Below are 18,016 nucleotides of genomic sequence, written 5' to 3'. Positions count from 1 at the left end.
GCGGGTTAAGTGATGCCATAACGTTGTGGTTTCTTTACTTCACGGCCATAACGGAAGACATAAGTCGCAGACGTTCTACTATCATTTGGCGCAGCTAGAGCAGCAGTACGAGGGGACGGTGATGGAGTTGATGGAGTGGGCACTGAATGTTCCGTCCCGGAAGTTTGCCGTGAAACTCTGCTGACTCCCGGGGGCTCTACAACTTGCAGAGTTCCTAGTTTCAACAGGATCAACGCACGCCGGTTCTTCTCCAGTTCCAGTCTCGCGTCTGTCCTGACGACGTAGGACCGCGGCCGAGTAGCCCGTCTTAAAGCAATAGCACTGACCCGACCATGTTTGACCTACACCCGATTTACGGCTTGCAATTTTTTAAGCTGTCTAGTTGCGTGATGGCTGTCGAAGTTGCGCTGCTGCTTTTCTGTGGTTTCTTCGTATTTCAGGAGAAAGACATTTAGGTTTCTCCGTTTTGAAGGTTTCAACCGGCTGCGATGCAGCAGTAACGTTGAGTGCAGCCGTCTGTTCATGAGTAGTTCGGCAGGGATTTTACCCAATTGACCTCGAATGTTCCTCTATGCCAACAGCGCCAAGTATGGATCTGCCAACTTTTCTAGCAATCTTTTGATGGTTTCAACTGTGCGCTCCGCTGCACCGTAGGGGGGGGGGGGGGGGGGGATACCTAGGATTTGACGCGAGATCTGTAAACCTTTAAGCTTTTGCAAATTCCTCGAATTCTTGGCACGTAAACTGACAGCCATTATCAGGCACCAATATTTCCCCTGTGCAATGCCTTTTCAGCTGTATTATAACAGTAACAGAATCGGACAACTGTAACCAATCAACCTTCAGAAAGCGCGAAAAGTAGTCCAAAACCGCAATTCAATGCCTCTGGTTGAAATAAAACAGGTTAGCTGCTAGTTTCTGCCAGAGAAAAGAAGGCGAATTCGACGGCATCATTGGTTCTGCCCTTCGTACTCTCAATATGGCGCACACGAAACAGCTATGCACCGCAAAAACCAACTCTGAACTTATCTCCGGCCACCAGACAGGTTCGCGAGCTCGAGCGCGACATCTTACGATCCCTTGATGGCTGTCATGCAATGCTGCCAGGACTTCAGCTCTCATCACCTGAAGGATGACTAGGCGGTGATTATACATCAGCACCTGTCACATTCTATAAGGTGTGTTTGGTGCGACCATAAAGGCTTCAACCAACTGTTGATATTTGCGAAACGCGGCCAACCATTCCGGTAGTACAACAAGAGCGGCTAGCAGGTAGCATCGCCTTGTTGCCCCAGCTGCACCTTGTTTAAAATAGATGAGCTGGTGACCCAAGTTCGCTGACGTAGCCTTGTACAAAACTTGAAGGCCCCACACTGTACTGTCTCTCTACAAGGTGCCCGACAAAGGGCATCAGCAGTGACAGTGATGAAGGAAAATGTCATAATCCTCATGCGAAAGCTTTAAATTCTCGGCGGTAACACGTCGAGTGGCGATTTTGCAAGAAGAGTAATGAGGAGCCGGTGATCAGTTTCAAACTGGAAGTCAAGCCCTCTTAAGTAACTTCCCGTGTGTTCGGCCACCCAGGTCCGAACCAGCCCTTTTTTTTAATTTTCTTTATTCTCCTTTCTTCTTCGTTTCTAATGCATCTTCTCTTAATAGAATTGGAACACGACAAGGTGTGCTTATGGCGAAAGGTAAAGCACGCACCTTCAGCCCACTGGTGTATTAGCCGGAGATTGTGCCAATACCAGAGAACAATTGGGGATGCATGGTTTCAAATTCTTTATCCGACAGGACATCAACAAACTTCGCCACACCAAGGGCCTCAATGGCTGGTAGGCCCGAGAAAGCAGTAAGCACAGAGTGTACCACATACAGCGTCTGTTGTATGACTTGCTGCTTCCAGGCAATTTTTACCTCAAAAGTCCGCTTCAAGGAGAGTCGTTGACCTCCGGCCGCCGTCAATAATGCGTGTGACGGCTGTAACCGCCAAGGCACTCCGTGGAATTCGAGCGGAAAGACCGAGACTTCCGCTCCGGAATCGGCTTTAGGAAAAATCGGCCCTCCGTTTATCGCTACCTGAACAAACCTAGCCTTTGAACCACTAAGCGTTCTTACAACGTAGCTTGCTGGCTCTGACCGTAGAGCGGAAACGCCTGCCTCATCGTTGGGGGGGGGGGGGGGGGGGGGAGTGTTCATGAAGACCACAGCGAAATGCCCTTTGGCTCTAGACACCGCACCGTACGAGCAGGGCACTTGAACCTATGATGGCACGAGCCCCCACAAAACCGGCATCGCTGCAAGTTCTCTTGACTCTACTGCATCGGGCGTCCCGTAGGTTGGCGAACGTCGCTGTTGCGGTAAGTCAAGGCACTCGGCGTTGTCTTCCGGTCTACAGCCCAGACTTCGTACGTCGCCTCGGTGGGGCGTAGTTCTCGCTGTCATCGCTGAAGCGTCTCCATGAGACAGAGAGGTACAAAGAAAGATTTGGACAACACGAGAGCTCGTGTTGTCCAAATATTTCTTTGTCCGTGTTTTTTGCGCTTGTACGTGTCTGCTGGGCACCAACTAGCCGAAAGGTCTGTGCTCTCGTCTCCTTGAGGCGAGCCTTTGCAAACGCTGTGTCCAAAGTGAGATTGGAATCGATTTGTAGCGACTCTGACTGTGCGGCATCTGCAAGTACGACGACGAACCTGTCCCTTACCAGACGAGTCCGGGGGCCGAAATTACAGTTGTCAGCCAGGACATGTAGAGCGGTTACGAACTGGTCGACTCACTTCTCCGGCTCCTGTTGCCTGCAGGGGAAACAGGTGCTCTCGTTCACAATGTTATGTGTTGCAACCAAATGAGCAGAAAACTTTTTGCAGACAGCCTTGTAGCTTTTGGATTCTTCTTCCGAGAGACCAAAAATTTTCCTGGCTTGCGTGCCCATGGTGTACAGCAGGATCTTAACTTGGGCTTTTTCTGGCCTTTAGTTAAGACCTGAGGCGTGTCGATAGTCGTCGAGCTCCTGGACCCATTTTGGCCACTCTGACATTGTCCGGTTGAAGTTCCCGACGGAGGAATTGCCAGCGCGGTGGCCGGATCGCAGGGTTTAGGACGACACAGCGACCAAACAGCACGCGTCAAAACACACGCCGGACAAACAGCACAGCGTAAAAACAGCACGATGACAGAAGAGCGCAGGGAAAACAGCACGACGATAAAACAGCACATCGGAGTAGGGAGCAGCGCTGCTGGAGGGCAGAAATATCACAGCCATAAACGCGCACGACCATAAACGACCATAAACGACCTTTGGAGGTAGCGAATGCTCGTTTCACAGATCCAGTAAGAAACAGGGTAGGGTAATATTCCCACTCTCAAATATCCACGTTTTTCATGCTGGTAATGGAATGAATAACGCTGAATAAGTTTTTCTGGAAGCATCGGTTTTTCGGGTTGACCATCAAGATGTTGAATTCTTGCAAATATGCCTGACGCAGAGCTCTGGGTGTACCAAAATCTCCTATTCTTCAAAACTCTCGCTTTGGCAATTGAATCTTCGGCAATTTTTTTCTGGAGCGAACTACAGGGCCTTCATTCATTGAACATATCCACCATCAGATTCTTACTTTTAACAATCGCAGGATTGTCCAAGGCGAGATTTTCAGTTTGTTGTTTGACCACGACGCTGCGCAGTGCTTGTCCGAGGGTGACCGGCGGTTGCTTTGCTTTGCGAAATGGGATCAGCTGATCTGAAAGTTCATGCATCGGCGTGCATTTGCTGAACGTAATTTTACATTGAAGCTCATTTTTTCAGCTAAGAGAATTATTTCTAAACATCAATTTTCGCAACATTTGACCAAACTTGCTTCTCGCGTAGAATCCTTGACCCTTTAGCTCGGAACCACAAGGAACACCTAACAAACCCACACCTACCACACAAGAAATACAGGCTGGCGTCTACTGAAGCAGAGGTGTAGAATAAATGCATGGAATTTCGTTTCACAGGATGTCTTTTACCTCTTAATTGTAGTTTGATTAAAAATGTATATTTAAGATAATAACTTCAGTGCTTGCGCAAAAACGTGTGAGTTGAATCTTAAAATAGTGTACATTCGGAATAGGAATATACGGCCAGTGTCATGAAATCCTGAGGCCACAGCAGCTGCACTCCCTAAGTCGGATAAAATAAGTGCTGCATTAATTAGTGCAATTTCGCTGCGCTGCCATAGGGGCCCCATGGTTGCAAACCGCATAACGCGGCGCTCATATGAGCCGATCATGTGGGCGAAAAAAACAGCACGCAAGATTCCAACTTCATTCTATCTAGCTCGAGTCTAACAAGTTAAGTTTTTCTATTCTATGTTTATTTTTCATCTTAGGCAGCCGTAAGCTTCAATAATGAAGCATACTTTAGCTATCTGCAACCGCTCTGGTTTTGTGACCAAAACAGTGAATCGATTTATTTCGTGTCGTGGCTATCGTTTCAGTACAAGAAAGCTCGGTTTAACATCCGAATTCTGTAGCATGAAACTGAACTTAGATATTCCCGCCGCGGTGGCTCAGTGGTTACGGCGCTCGGCTGCTGACCCGAAAGACGTGGGTTCGATCACGGGCTAGCGGCTGAATTTCGATGAAGGAGAAATTCCAGAGGCTCGTGTACTGTGTGATGTCAGTGCACGTTAAAGAACCCCAGGTGGTCGGAATTTCCGGAGCCCTCCACTACGGCGTCTCTCATAGCCTGAGTTGCTTTGGGACGTTAAACCCCAATAAACCAAACCAAACTAAACTTAGATATCTGTTGTTCTTTACACAATTTTGGTTCGTCTTTTATTTTCTTTGCTGCAGCAATCAGGTGCCATTTCGATGCTTCTGAATTTCAGAACTCTGGCGACCGAACTAAACGTTCAGCTATTAGGTGCCATTTCGATGCTACCGAATTTCAGAACTCTGGCGACTGAACTGTACGAAGCCGAACAAAATAATACATCAATCTGGATCCGAACTGGAGGTGCGTTAGCCTTTTCGACGCCTTGGAACACTCAACCATCGCTGCAGCCTCTCGCTCTCCCTGTTCTAACTGGTAGCCTCTCTCGCTTTGCTTTGGAAGCTGTTATCGCTTCGAGTGTTAGCTATGGACGGTGAAGAGCGGGCGAGGGCTATGACTCGTCATAGGGCGAAATCAAGCGAGACGCCATGCATGCAGCCTAGCAGTTGAAAGAGGGAGCGGCTGCGTGCGGCGGTACGTAATTACGTCAAAACCAGCCGAAGAAACCGAACATTGCTAGCAAATAAGGCGACATTATCTACGATGAATTCTAAGGATTGACGGAATCTTGTCTGGTCGGGTAGTACATTCATATGTGAAAAGAAAGGAATAACGCCGATCAAAAGAGAGTTGTTAAAAGATGTAAAAGTCGTTTCGGCTTCAGCGCGGAAACCTTGTTCACGAAGCGACATTTACATCTTTTAACATATCTCTGTTGGCTGGCGTTATTCCTTTCTTTTCATAAATGAAGATAACCTACTCGGGACATTTGAACGCTGAGTGCATGCACGGGATATTTTATCTCGCAGTTGCCAAGATTCCTCTTGTATAATACAGAATGAATATAGATCACTGAAGCCAAACAAGCAAGCACTACACAACAAATAGCTCTGTAATACGCACCGTTTAAGCAGCGCTGTTCCTCAAATAATGAGCCCGCGCTGTTTCTTAATGAACCAGCGAACAGAGCAATCCTAACCACAAAAGTCGCTGCCTTAAGTCCTCTGATTTACCGTTTGCGGTGATAGCTTTGATAGTTTACCCCTCCAGCAGAGCTGCACCGTGCTCCGCTGTCATGTTTTGTCGTCGTGCTGTTTTTTCCCAGCGCACTTCTTTTGTGATGCTCTTTTTTCCTGGTGCTGTCTAGTCGCTGTGCTTTTTTTGTGCACTGTTTTGGCACAGACTGTCAGGACGTGTGCTGTTCTTTTGTTCCTTGTTTACCTTGATTTGTAGTGCCGACTTTGACTTGTCTTTCCTGTACTTACTCACTCCTGCCTGGACTGCCAAGAGGCAGTTGGCAGTATCAAATAAATAATAATAATAAATAAATAACATCGGCATGGGGTGACAAGCTTTCAACATGCTCGAACTTATCACGGTTGCGCATGACCGTGTGCGCACAAGTCAGGATGGCACCACAGCCCCTAGTGCTAATCTTTCAACATCTCTCTGATTTACTTCTAACCTCCACTGAACATTTGCACTTAAGCATAAAAGTGCATTCGCGAAGGTAAGCACCCGGCATCATTATTCCTTTCCAAATACCTCTGAGTACTTCATATTTGCAATATGCAATATGCCCATAATGCTCTATGTTTCATTACCGCGGCATCTCTTCGCCCTTTTCCCTAGGAGGCTGTTCATGCTTTTCCGTGTATACCTGATACCTGAGCACCTGATCAGTTGTATTGTTGAAAATAACCACACCTAACTTAGTTGCGCTAAACCTGAGACCTAAAGCGTCTCCTTCACCTCTACAACAATTAACCAGAGTTTGAAAATCTTCCTGGGTTCCTGCTAACAGTAGAATATCGTCCGCATACATTAAACACGGGAGCCGTTCAACAAGCACCTTTCCGCTAAAGCTGTACGACAGGTTATAACCTAGAAGACCTCCTTGTAGCCTTCCTTCCATATTACCATATAAAGCATGAACACATGAACAGCAGCGGCGATAGAGGACATCCTTGCCTAAGTTCTTTGTTCTCCTCGACAGTTGTCGCACTTTTTGTTGCTTCTCATGAAATTTCAACTGTATTATCTCGGTATATTTCCTGTTGAAAATGACGTAGATAATGACGGATTTTTTTCATTTTGGGGGGAAAACAGCGCCAAGGGAGGGAAGACAAACATGAAGGAAACCACATGGGCGAGCGCTGACTCACAACTATTATTTATTCAGAAAAAATCAGAAATTTATAGTTGAGAAAGTCACGTGAACTGACGTGACCTTTCTTAACTGCACTGCAGTTTAGAAGTTTAAGGTTGTTTTTTAAGGAAGAGCACATCTGCTGAATGTATTCACCCCGATCCCGAAAACCAGTGTTAAGTTTTGCCTCGTGGCACTCAAAACTAATAAAGATTGGAATTGCAATGACTACCCTACGTTCAAGCCTCAGAAATTCATGCCATCACTGCATAGCGGACAGTGTGCTTAGAAGCAGCAGGGTTTCCAAAAATCGTGAAATCAGCAACTTGCGAGAAACTGGTGTGTGCAGAGCGGAAAGATTTCCCGAGTGCAAAATTGGACAGAACGGATAAATATTTTGCAGTTATTCTGTACGTGCATCGAGCATCGAACGCCTCATAATCTAAAAAAAAGTTGGCAGGCAGATTTGACGTCTGCGCCACACAAGTGGGGGGGGGGGGCTTTCCTGCATGATAAGGAAACGCCATGACAACATACCAGGAATCAGCCCATTTCGTTCTCTGGTTTCACATACATCAAGATGTGTAGAGTGCGCATGTTCAGTTGTGTATGAACTTCCTCTTTCATGTAAAAAATTTATATAGGAGAGACCGGCCGATGTATCACTATTCGACTTGGGAGCATCTTCGTCACTTTCGGACTCAAGCTATTCACGTCTAAAAGAGCACCGCAAAGCTTGCAGGAAGGGAAATAAGAAAGTGTGCAGATCTATAACCGCGCACACACGCATTTTATTTCGCCATAAAGATAAGACGACAAGGGAGCTCATTGAGGCATATCATATTCGAAAAAGACGGGATGAATGCGTCAGTCAAGCTTCTTTATTGGTGGTAGATAAAGAGGCCTCATTTCTTGACAAGACGTGATGTTTTCTGGTGCTTTTTTTTTTTCGGGCTGTGTCGTGTTTTTTTCGGTTAGTCATGGTGTTCTGAAGTTGAGTTGTAAGGCCTTTATTATTATTATTGATGTAGTTCTTAGGCTGCTGTACTCTGGGCACGCGCGCCGGCGACATCAGGTCACGTGACTTTTCTTAATTATAACTGTCTGTTTTTTCTGAATAAATAATATTTGTAAGAAAGCGCTCGTCCGTGTGGTTTCCCTCATATTTGTCTTCCGTCCCTTCGCTCTGTGTTTGTACCCAAAGGGAACGCATACCAACTCGTCCAACTTTCCATTCTACTCATGACTGATACTTTCATTTTTTAATATGTTCCCCAGGAGTGCTCTGTTCAGGTGCACCCATTATGTCCAGGAAGGCTAGATACAGAAGTCTCTTTTCCGCCTTAGCTATTTCTGTGCATTAGGTAAGCATGGACAGGCTATTATCTAAGCGCCTACCTCTTCTCAACCCATTCTGAAGTCCTCACACTATCCCATTACTTTCTACTCATGACTGCATTTTTGATTTCACTTCCTGTATTGCTAGCCTTTGCACAACAGTTGTTATCGCAATCGGTCGGAAAGATTTTATGCGCATCCTATCTCCATCCTCTTTGTAAATTGAATTCATTTTACTCTGCTGCCAGTTGTGTGGAATTTGCTTATCTGTATGACTGCCTCCAATGCTTTTATTACCATTTACTTTCTTCTGGGGCCAAGTTCAATAATCAGCTTGATTCGAATTCCGTCTAACCCTGCGGATGTGCATCTAGGAATATTTGCTTCCGCTTTTTCCAGCTAAGACTGATGAATTCTAAGCTGTTTTCTATTGCGCTGTCCTGTGTTGATCCCTCATTTCGGGATATTATGGGCTTAGCACCGATTATGGTAGTATGGCATTCGACAGGTTTCTTACTAAATATTGAGCCCTAAATTAAAATCTTTTTCCTTCAAAACAATAAAACAGTCCTGAAAAGTTCGAAGACCGTGGATTAATAAAGGTTTTGCAATGAAAATTAAAGCGAAGTATTCTATGTACGCTAAATTCCTTAACCGCCGTGATCCTGAGCAACAAATGGAATTTGAACAATACCGTAATCGTCTTAGCAAGGAAATTAAACCTGCAAGGAGAGATCACTTCAATAGCGACTTTATGACAGCTTCGGGCACACCAACAACATGGAAAAGGAAAAACACGCTGTTTAGAACCAGCAGGTTCACAACTTCACGACAACTGGCAAATACTTTCAATGATTACTTAGTTAATATGCCTTTTTCAGTGATCGTTGATGGCACTACAGACTATGCGGTGCAAGGGTGCCTGCAATCGGTTTTTCTAAAGCATGTCGTGGAATCAGAGATTGAAGCAGTAATTACGAAATTAAAAACAAAACAGTACTATTTGTGATTTCATCGGTATTCAAGTTCGCCTAATGAAATATGCAGCAAACACCATGGCCTGTCCTTTAACAGGTGCAGAACTCGTCGCTTTTTGTGCCGCCATTGAACACATCAATCAGCAGCGCCCTCAGCGGTGCTCTATTTTCACCGATTCCAAAGCTGGCCTCCAAGGCTTACAAGCTGATCTTCGCCGTGGAGCCCATAAACAACCGGCCGCAGAAATTCGACAACTACATCACTATGCCATCAATAAAGGACAGGACATTATCTACCGATGGCTACTGAGACACAGCGGCATAGCAGGTGATCACCGCGCGGATGAGGTCGCGCGAACGGCTCGCCACGATGGCTATTTTGTGTCGATCCCCCTTTCGCAGCGGGCAGGCTTCGCGCACTTGCGTGGGACATCACGCTTGCCGCGTGGAGTTACAGCCAATTTTACAATTCGCGTTTAAAATCTTTGGACCCAGAGCTGAAGCTCCGGCTTCCATCAGGCCTGCAACGACGTGAAGAAACTTTGCTGTGTCGCCTCTGGCTTGGTGTTGCTTTCACCAACGATTACTCAATCTTAATCGGTATGGCTGATAGCCTTGCATGTGCCATCTGCGGGCATGACGAGACTATAACCCACATTCTTTGTGGCTGCCCTGCCTACAGCGCCCAAAGGCAGTCTCTCAGCCGTGCGCTGGCGCGCCTGGATCGACGCCCACTGACGGAAGTGAAGATTCTCGGCCAGTGGCCGCGGCGATCGTCGGCGGTGAAGGCCTCCAAGGCACTGCTCTACTTCTTGCGAACTTCTGGCCTGCACCATAGGCTGTGACTTCAACGAGCACTGACTTTTCATAGTGACTTCAGTTTTCTGCTACTCTCTTCTCTCTTTCATTTTTTTTTATCTCCTCACCCCTTTCCCCCCGTGTAGGGTAGCAAACCGACTATCCTTCTGGTTAACCTCCCTGCCTTTCCTCTTCTACCTCCTCCTCCTCTTAATCTTTGTTTCAATGCCGGCATCTTTCCTCGTGAGTTGCAGATTTCTAAAGTCAGCCTACTTGATAAGAAGGGACAGAAGAAGAACCTAGACAATTACAGGCCCATTTAAATGCTGCCTATCTTTCTGAAAGGTTTCAGAGGGTGCTCTTCTTGCCCGATTTGTGTCATTTACAAATAAGCATAGTTTAATACATGATTCCCAATTTAGATTTCAAAAAAAAACGACCCACCTATCTTGCTCTGCTAAATGAAAAATAATTTATTCTACACGAACTTTGAACAAAATAACTTTGTCAAAATAACTAATGACATCTTAGTTGAAATCAAGAGGAAGAAATGGCCTTGGGCAGGGCATTTAATGCGAAGGCATTAATGCGAAGGCATTAATGCGAAGGCATTAATGCGAAGGCATTAATGCGAAGGCATTAACCGCTGGTCCTCAAGGGTAACGGAGTGGATTCCAAGAGAAAGCAAGCGTAGCAGGGGACGGCAGAAAGTTAGGTGGGCGGATGAGATTAAGAAGTTTGCGGGGATACAGTGGCGGCAACTGACAAAGGACAGGGTTAATTGGAGAGACATGGGAGAGGCCTTTGCCCTGCAGTGGGTGTAGTCAGGCCGATGATGATGATGATGATGAACTTTGTCTAGAAATATTTGTTGATTTCAGGATCTTTAAACCTGAACATACTCCTTAAAATGTTGGAATTATGTTGTCCAGGGGGCCTCACTCTGATTATGATCAAGTCTTGCTGTGACAACCGTAAACAATACGTATATTTCAATAATTGGTATTGAGTGACTGCAGCAACATCGTTTGGTGTTCCCCAAGGTGGCATTTTGCGGCCTTTTCTCAGCAACATTTTCATAAATGATATAACAGAAATTGATCACTCCGTAAGTTACATATCCTATGCTGATGATACCAGCTTGTTTATTGCGGATTGTGACGGTGAAGCTCTCTTTCGCCTTGCGAATGAGGTTTTATCTAAGCTAGCTGACTAGTCATTTAGGAGCGAATTCACTATTACTACCAAGAAAACAAAAGCTACCGTTTTTCGGTCAAAAGGCAAGCATTTAAAACAAGGCTAATCCCTCTCTCTAAACTGAAAATCCACAGATACTGTAAATAATTTCAAAACAGGAGGAATTGTATTCTCGGAACATATGCTGTGGGATTTAGTTGGACTCCGCAACAAACAAATTAGCTCGGGCGATAGAGAGCGAGAGAAAGGAATTTTAATGAGAGGAAAAGGTGGAGAGGTCGGCCGGTGGTAACATGGCCCTGGCCAGCTGCTGCACACTGGAGAAAGGGAAGCGGAGCAAAAGGGAAAGTACGAATGAAGGTTGATAATGGCGTGATACATTGAGTTTCACGGGTGATGTCCACACACACACACTGGCTGGTACTTGCCTCGCAGTAACTATACGCACGTGAAATTCATGTCTTGAACACATACACACCGACGCATGTCATTAACACAAACTGGAGTAGGGGTTGCATGAAAACACAAATGTGCACTCTCACGCATGCCAGACCGTAAACCAAGTAAACCGTGTAAACTATGTGAACCGTGTAGGTAGTGCACAGGCGGTACCAGACGGGTATTCAGGCCTGTTTCACTTAAAAAGGTTTGCTTTATCGCCACCGGGATGCACTTCCGCTTAACATAACACTTCCCTTTATCACACTTTTTTGGTCTACTATGTCATACTGTTTTCTCGTGTGGGGCAACAGTACATGCATTAAGGCTGCAAAAATTGGCCGTGTACAAAGTAAGATCGTGAGAATTCTCTCAAACTCAACCCCCCTCACCCAATATTCAGTCGATAGTCTGTTTAATCAACTGATCGCGGAAAACATGGAACACGCTTACGATTTCTGTGTCCAGATAAAAGATAAAAAGCAAAATAATTTCTGGTTACAGGTGGCTAAGAAAGGCAAAAAATATCAGCCATATCATACAGGGTACAAGGTCCACTAGGAGGTTGGTTCATCAAGGACAAAATACGGAATGCAAATGCTGGGTAGCATAATTCCAAGATTCTAAAACAAATTTCGTACTAATGATAGGATGCATGAGTATCTCAGAAACTTTAACGTGTTTACACTTGGTTTTTATTATCTCATATATATTCTAATATACATATATTTGGTTGTACACCCCCTATATATTAGTGTTTTGTAATTTTTTAAAATATTTTGTAACATCTAAGTGAAGGGCCCAGTGACTTTTCGGCTCTGTAAATTTTGTATATTATTCTTGTATTTGTAGAGTCGTGCGATGTCTCTGAATATAAAATGATCTTTTCTCTGACATTCATGTCCACCAATTCTGCTGTTTCCTCATGCTTTCCCGTAGCGCATGCATTAGGGGATGCGAGATTGGAAAGCTGCCACAATGCATTTTTCTCTCGCCCCCGCATGTACTCCAGCGCGTTGAGTAAATGAAATTAAATATCATATACTGTATTTTGTTGTTATTGTTGTTGGTCGTTAAAGTGCATTACTATGACTCATTTCAATTGCTAAAACTGCTCTCTCTGCAAAATACTGTTATTTATGCAATATTGGCTGTGCTGTAAACAAGATTTTTGTTACATTTTTTTTATTGACTGCATAAGATGTTTCATAATTTTTTTTCTTGTGTCTTTTTGTGCGTGCACTCATCTGCCCCACTGTCCATACTTATGAGACTGGATCCGAAACTAGCCTTCGGCTATATGGCCCCGCTCAGCTTTGTGTATGAGAGTACCTTCGAATAAACTGTAGGATGGGGTTGTGGCTGAGCAGAACCTAGGTCGCTTTGCAACGTTCAGCAAAGGTGCAGGCCTAGCGTTCGGGCTGCGAGCGAGCGTCACACCTCAGGATCGTCGTCTTCTTTCACTACTACAGTTCACCACAGTGAGCGAGCACGGCTGCGACACTACAATTACACCCGGCGAAAAAGGAGGCATCCTGCCGACTTAGGGCGCACAGATGGTAGGCGGATCGTAGTACGGCTTGAGACGGTCAACGTGCACTGTTTCACGGCCACGACGGCGCGCATCTTGCGGCGGCGAAAGCGGTTCAATGATGTAGTTGACTGGAGAGGTCTGGCAGACGACACGGTACGGGCCGTGGTACTTTGAAATGAGTTTTGTGGAGAGACCGGGACTGGTGGAGGGAACCCAAAGCCACACGAGCGAGTCTGGGGTATAGGACGGAAGCGGACTGGTAGGGGCGCGAAGGTGCTTCTGGCGATTCTGATCTTGCGTTGTAAAAGAGCGGGCAAGCTGGCGGCATTCTTCAGCATAGGTCGCTGCTTGAGAAAGGGTAAGAGACTCGGAGATATCAGGGCGATACGGAAGCACGGTATCCATGGTACAGGAAGGCTCGCGGCCGTAAAGAAGAAAGAACGGAGAGAAGCCAGTTGTGCTCTGTGTGGCAGTGTTGTACGCATATGTCACAAATGGGAGAATGCGGTCCCAGTTTGAGTGGTCCGAGGCAACATACTTGGCGATCCTGTCGGTCAATGCGCGATTGAAACGTTCAGTAACGCCGTTCGTTTGAGGGCGGTAGGCCGTAGTAGAGCGGTGAACAATGCGGCATTGGCGAAGTAGGGCTTCGACGGTGTCTGAGAGGAAGACACGGCCGCGGTCACTCAGAAGCTCCTTAGGAGAACCATGGCGTAGAACGAGATGATGCAGGATGAAAGACGCAACGTCGGGCGCAGACGCGGATGGCAAAGATGACGTTTCGACGTAGCGGGTAAGGTGATCGACTGCCACTATGACCCAGCGGCGTCCAGCCGGAGTTATGGGAAGGGGCCCGTAGAGATCGATGCCAACGCAGTCGAATGGGCGCATTGGGCAAGGCAAGGGCTGCATCGGAGCAATGGAACGGCGAGAAGGGGTTTTGTGGCGTTGGCATTCCGGGCAGGAGCGAACGTACTGTCGAATGAAACGGTACATTCCCCGCCAGTAGAAGCGGAGTCGAAGGCGCGTGTAGGTCTTCACCACACCGGCGTGAGCGCACTGGGGGTCGGCGTGAAAAGAGGCGCAGATGTCGGAACGCAGGTGGCGAGGAATGACAAGGAGCCATTTGCGACCGTCGGGAAGGTAGTTGCGGCGGTAAAGGAGGCCATCCCGTATTGCGAAGTGGCGGGCTTGACGACGGAGAGTGCGGGTCGCAGGTCGCTGAGATGGTGTAGACAGGAGAGCGAGGAGGGAAGCGATCCAGGGGTCCCGTTGTTGTTCAAACGGCATGTCGGCAATATCAAGGGAGGACGCATCAGCGGTGGCGAAAGATGTGGAGTCTAAGTCACAAGGTAGCGGGGACCGCGATAGTGCGTCGGCATCAGAATGCTTACGGCCAGATCGATAGATGACTTCAATGTCGTATTCTTGTAAGCGCAACGCCCAACGAGCAAGACGGCCTGAAGGGTCTTTGAGGGACGACAGCCAGCAGAGGGCATGGTGGTCGGTAACGACAGAGAACGGGCGACCATATAGATAAGGGCGGAACTTTCCAATAGCCCAAATTATTGCCAAGCACTCCTTCTCTGTCACGGAATAATTGCGCTCGGCCTTTGTCAAAGTGCGGCTGGCATACGCAACAACATGTTCGGCGCAGCCGGGCTTGCGCTGAGCCAGCACGGCACCGAGGCCCACGCCGCTGGCGTCAGTGTGAATTTCAGTGTGCAGGCTGGGGTCGAAATGGCGGAGGATCGGCGGGGACACAAGCAGGCGCCGAAGCGTTGTGAACGGCGCGTCACAGTCTGGTGTCCAAGACGAGAGGCTGGTGTCGCCGGCAAGCAGATCAGTCAGGGGTGACAGGATGGAAGCGAAATTGCGTACGAAGCGGCGAAAATAAGAGCACAGCCCGATGAAGCTACGCAGCTCTTTCAGGGAGGTGGGTCGGGGAAACTCGGCGACTGCGCGCAGTTTTGCAGGATCGGGAAGGACGCCTTCTTTGGAGACGACATGGCCCAAGATGGTAAGCCGCCGGGCTGCGAAGCAGCACTTCTTTAAATTCAGTTGCAAGCCGGCGTCGGTCAAACATTGCAGGACACACTCGAGGCGGGCCAGGTGGGCCGAAAAGTCTCGAGAAAAGACGACGATATCGTCCAGATAGCACAGACACGTGTGCCACTTGAGTCCGCTGAGAACTGTGTCCATCATGCGCTCGAATGTGGCCGGCGCATTGCACAAGCCGAACGGCATGACATTGAATTCGTAGAGGCCGTCGGGCGTAACAAAGGCCGTCTTTGGCCGATCAGCAGCAGCCATGGGCACCTGCCAATAGCCGGAGCGGAGGTCCAACGAGGAAAAGAATTCTGCGCCTTGCAGGCAGTCGAGGGCATCGTCAATACGGGGAAGTGGATACACATCCTTGCGCGTAATCATGTTGAGGCGACGGTAATCAACGCAAAAGCGGATGGATCCGTCCTTCTTCCGCACGAGAACAACGGGAGAGGCCCAGGGGCTGTGAGAAGGCTGGATTACGCCGCGCTGAAGCATGTCGTCCACTTCCTTGGTAATGACGGTGCGTTCAGGGGCCGACACGCGATAAGGACGTTGGCGCAAAGGGGCATGCGTTCCGGTGTCAATGCTGTGTGTGACGACGGATGTGCGGCCAAGAGAGCTGTGCGGGAAGTCGAAGGACGTACGGAAACGTTGAAGTAATGCGACGAGCTGATCACGTTGGTGCGGCGAAAGGCTGGCATCGATAGATCGGGAAAAAACAGAAACGGTGTCTTGGTTTGGCGTAGCAGGAGGCGAACCAATGGCATCTATCTGGAGAGGGGCAGGTTCGTCAGAGACGGAGTATGGAAGAGCGTGATCGACTGATTCTACATGGCCCAGGCATTCGCCGCGGAGAAGCGTTGATGGACAAGAAAAAGGGTTCATGACATAGATTGCGCTGTGGCCATCGCAGACAGTCAGAAGAGCGAACGGAAGGAGGAAACAGTGGCGACGGGCAGCGGCATCGGTCGGAGTAAAGAGAACAGTTGAATCAGGATCGCAGGCGCAAGTGAGGGGAACCAGGGCAGTAGAGAAGGCAGGGATGTCAGTATCTGCAGCGACCAGCATTTTGCCGAGGCGGAGAGAGGTGTCGGACGGCAGAGTAGCGCAGAGCGGAGACAGTTCAATGCTGGCACGGGCACAGTCGATGATCGCATGATGAAGGGTTAGAAAGTCGCAGCCCAGAATGACGTCATGAGAACAGGAGGACAGCACGAAAAACTCGGCGATATACACAACATCCCGGATAACAAGGCGAGCTGTACATAATGCTAGAGGGTGAATGCGGTGCGAGCTTGCAGTGCGGAGGCAAAAGTTCGAAACAGGCGTCGTCACTTTACGGAGTCTACGGCAAAGAGCTGCGCTAATAACGGATACAGCAGCGCCCGTGTCTACAAGGGCGAGAACGGCGACGCCATCAACAAATACTTCGATAACATTCGCAGGTGAAGACGGAGGACTTGGGCAGTTCGATGGAATCGCAGTTCTTGCCTCCGGAACTGCGGCTGTTAGTTTTCCTCCGGACGAGAGGGTGATCGCCGGCGCATGGGAGAGATAGATCGGCGACGGGGAGAAGGCGACCGGCGTGAAGAATATGAAGAGCGGTCAAGGTGGAAGGAGTCCGCAGGGGTGCCGGAGGGAACTGGTTGCGAGGGAGGCGCAGGGTCGTAGTGGAATGGGCTTGCCTCGTCCCGGAAACTCGGCGGGTGTTGGCGACAAAGCCGGGCGACGTGGGCCGGCAAGCCACAGGAGTAACATATGGGGCGGTTGTCGTAGGTACGCCATGGGTTCATGACGGCACGGCGAGGCGGCAGGCGACGACGGACAGGTGCCGGCGGAGGTGGTAGCGGTGCGACAGATGGGTGGTTAACGTAGACTTCGGGGCGTCGGGGCCTGGCGGCAACCTCAGCGTAGGTGAGGGGGGCAGCCACAGGCGGAGGCCGAGGGCTAGAGGGCAAAGCGTCGGCGACCTGCTCTTGGATGGTGCGTCGAAGGGTGGGATCTATGGGTGACGCAGGGTCGCCAGACACAGGCAGTAGGGACAGTTGGCGGGCCACTTCTTCCCGTATGAAGGCCTTGATCTGGGGAAGCAGGGAGGCCGAGTCAGAGACCAGACTGCAGACCGCCGGCGCAGGAAGGGACTCGTCGAGGACTCCGGAACGGCGAGTAGAATTCCTCTGCTTCCTGAGGACGTCATAGCTCTGACAAAGCTGAATGACATCCACCACCGTTTGCGGATTCCTGGCGAGCAACATTTGGAACGCGTCGTCGGAGATGCCCTTCAGGATGTTGCTAATTTTCTCGGCCTCCGGCATGGATGGATTGATGCGCTTGCACAGGTCTAGAACATCTTCTATGTAACTGGTGAAGGATTCAGTGGAGTGCTGAGCGCGAGCGCGGAGGCGTTGTTCGGCGCGCAGTTTGCGCACAGCTGGGCGGCCGAATACCTCCGAGAAGCTGGTCTTAAAGGACGACCAGGTAGGCAAGTCGGCCTCGTGGTTGCGGAACCACAAGTTGGCAACGTCGCTGAGATAGAATAGTACGTTACCAAGCTTGGTGGCATCGTCCCACTTGTTGTGTGCGCTGACGCGCTCGTAAGTCGCCAACCAGTCGTCAACATCGTGGTCGTCGGCACCGCTGAAGACGCTGGGATCTCGCTGCCGGAGCCCGCCAGAACACAGGATGGTAGGCGACGGGATGGGGGCTGTCTGGCTGGTGACTTCAGGCATAACTGGCGGCGAAGGTAAGGTGCGACTACAGAGCTCCAGGATGAGGACGAGAGG

General features: G+C 48.8%; 1 protein-coding gene across 1 annotated transcript in view; it reads right to left on the bottom strand.

Annotated features, from left to right (window-relative positions):
* The window catches only part of LOC149367644 (uncharacterized), a 52,316-nt gene extending 34,341 nt beyond the window's left edge, over positions 1–17,975 (bottom strand). Inside the window, exon 1 of the mRNA XM_089575226.1 lies at positions 17,060–17,975. Coding sequence (XP_089431352.1) covers positions 17,060–17,962 — 903 coding nt within the window. The 5' untranslated portion in view covers positions 17,963–17,975. The remainder of the gene's footprint in view (positions 1–17,059) is intronic.
* Between the last annotated feature and the right edge of the window lie 41 nt (positions 17,976–18,016).

Source organism: Amblyomma mixtum, chromosome 1 (assembly GCF_055824585.1).
Source record: "Amblyomma mixtum isolate Tamu chromosome 1, ASM5582458v1, whole genome shotgun sequence".
NCBI lineage: Eukaryota > Metazoa > Arthropoda > Arachnida > Ixodida > Ixodidae > Amblyomma > Amblyomma mixtum.
Note: the sequence above shows the minus strand (reverse complement) of the source record. Positions and strands in the feature narration are given on the sequence as shown.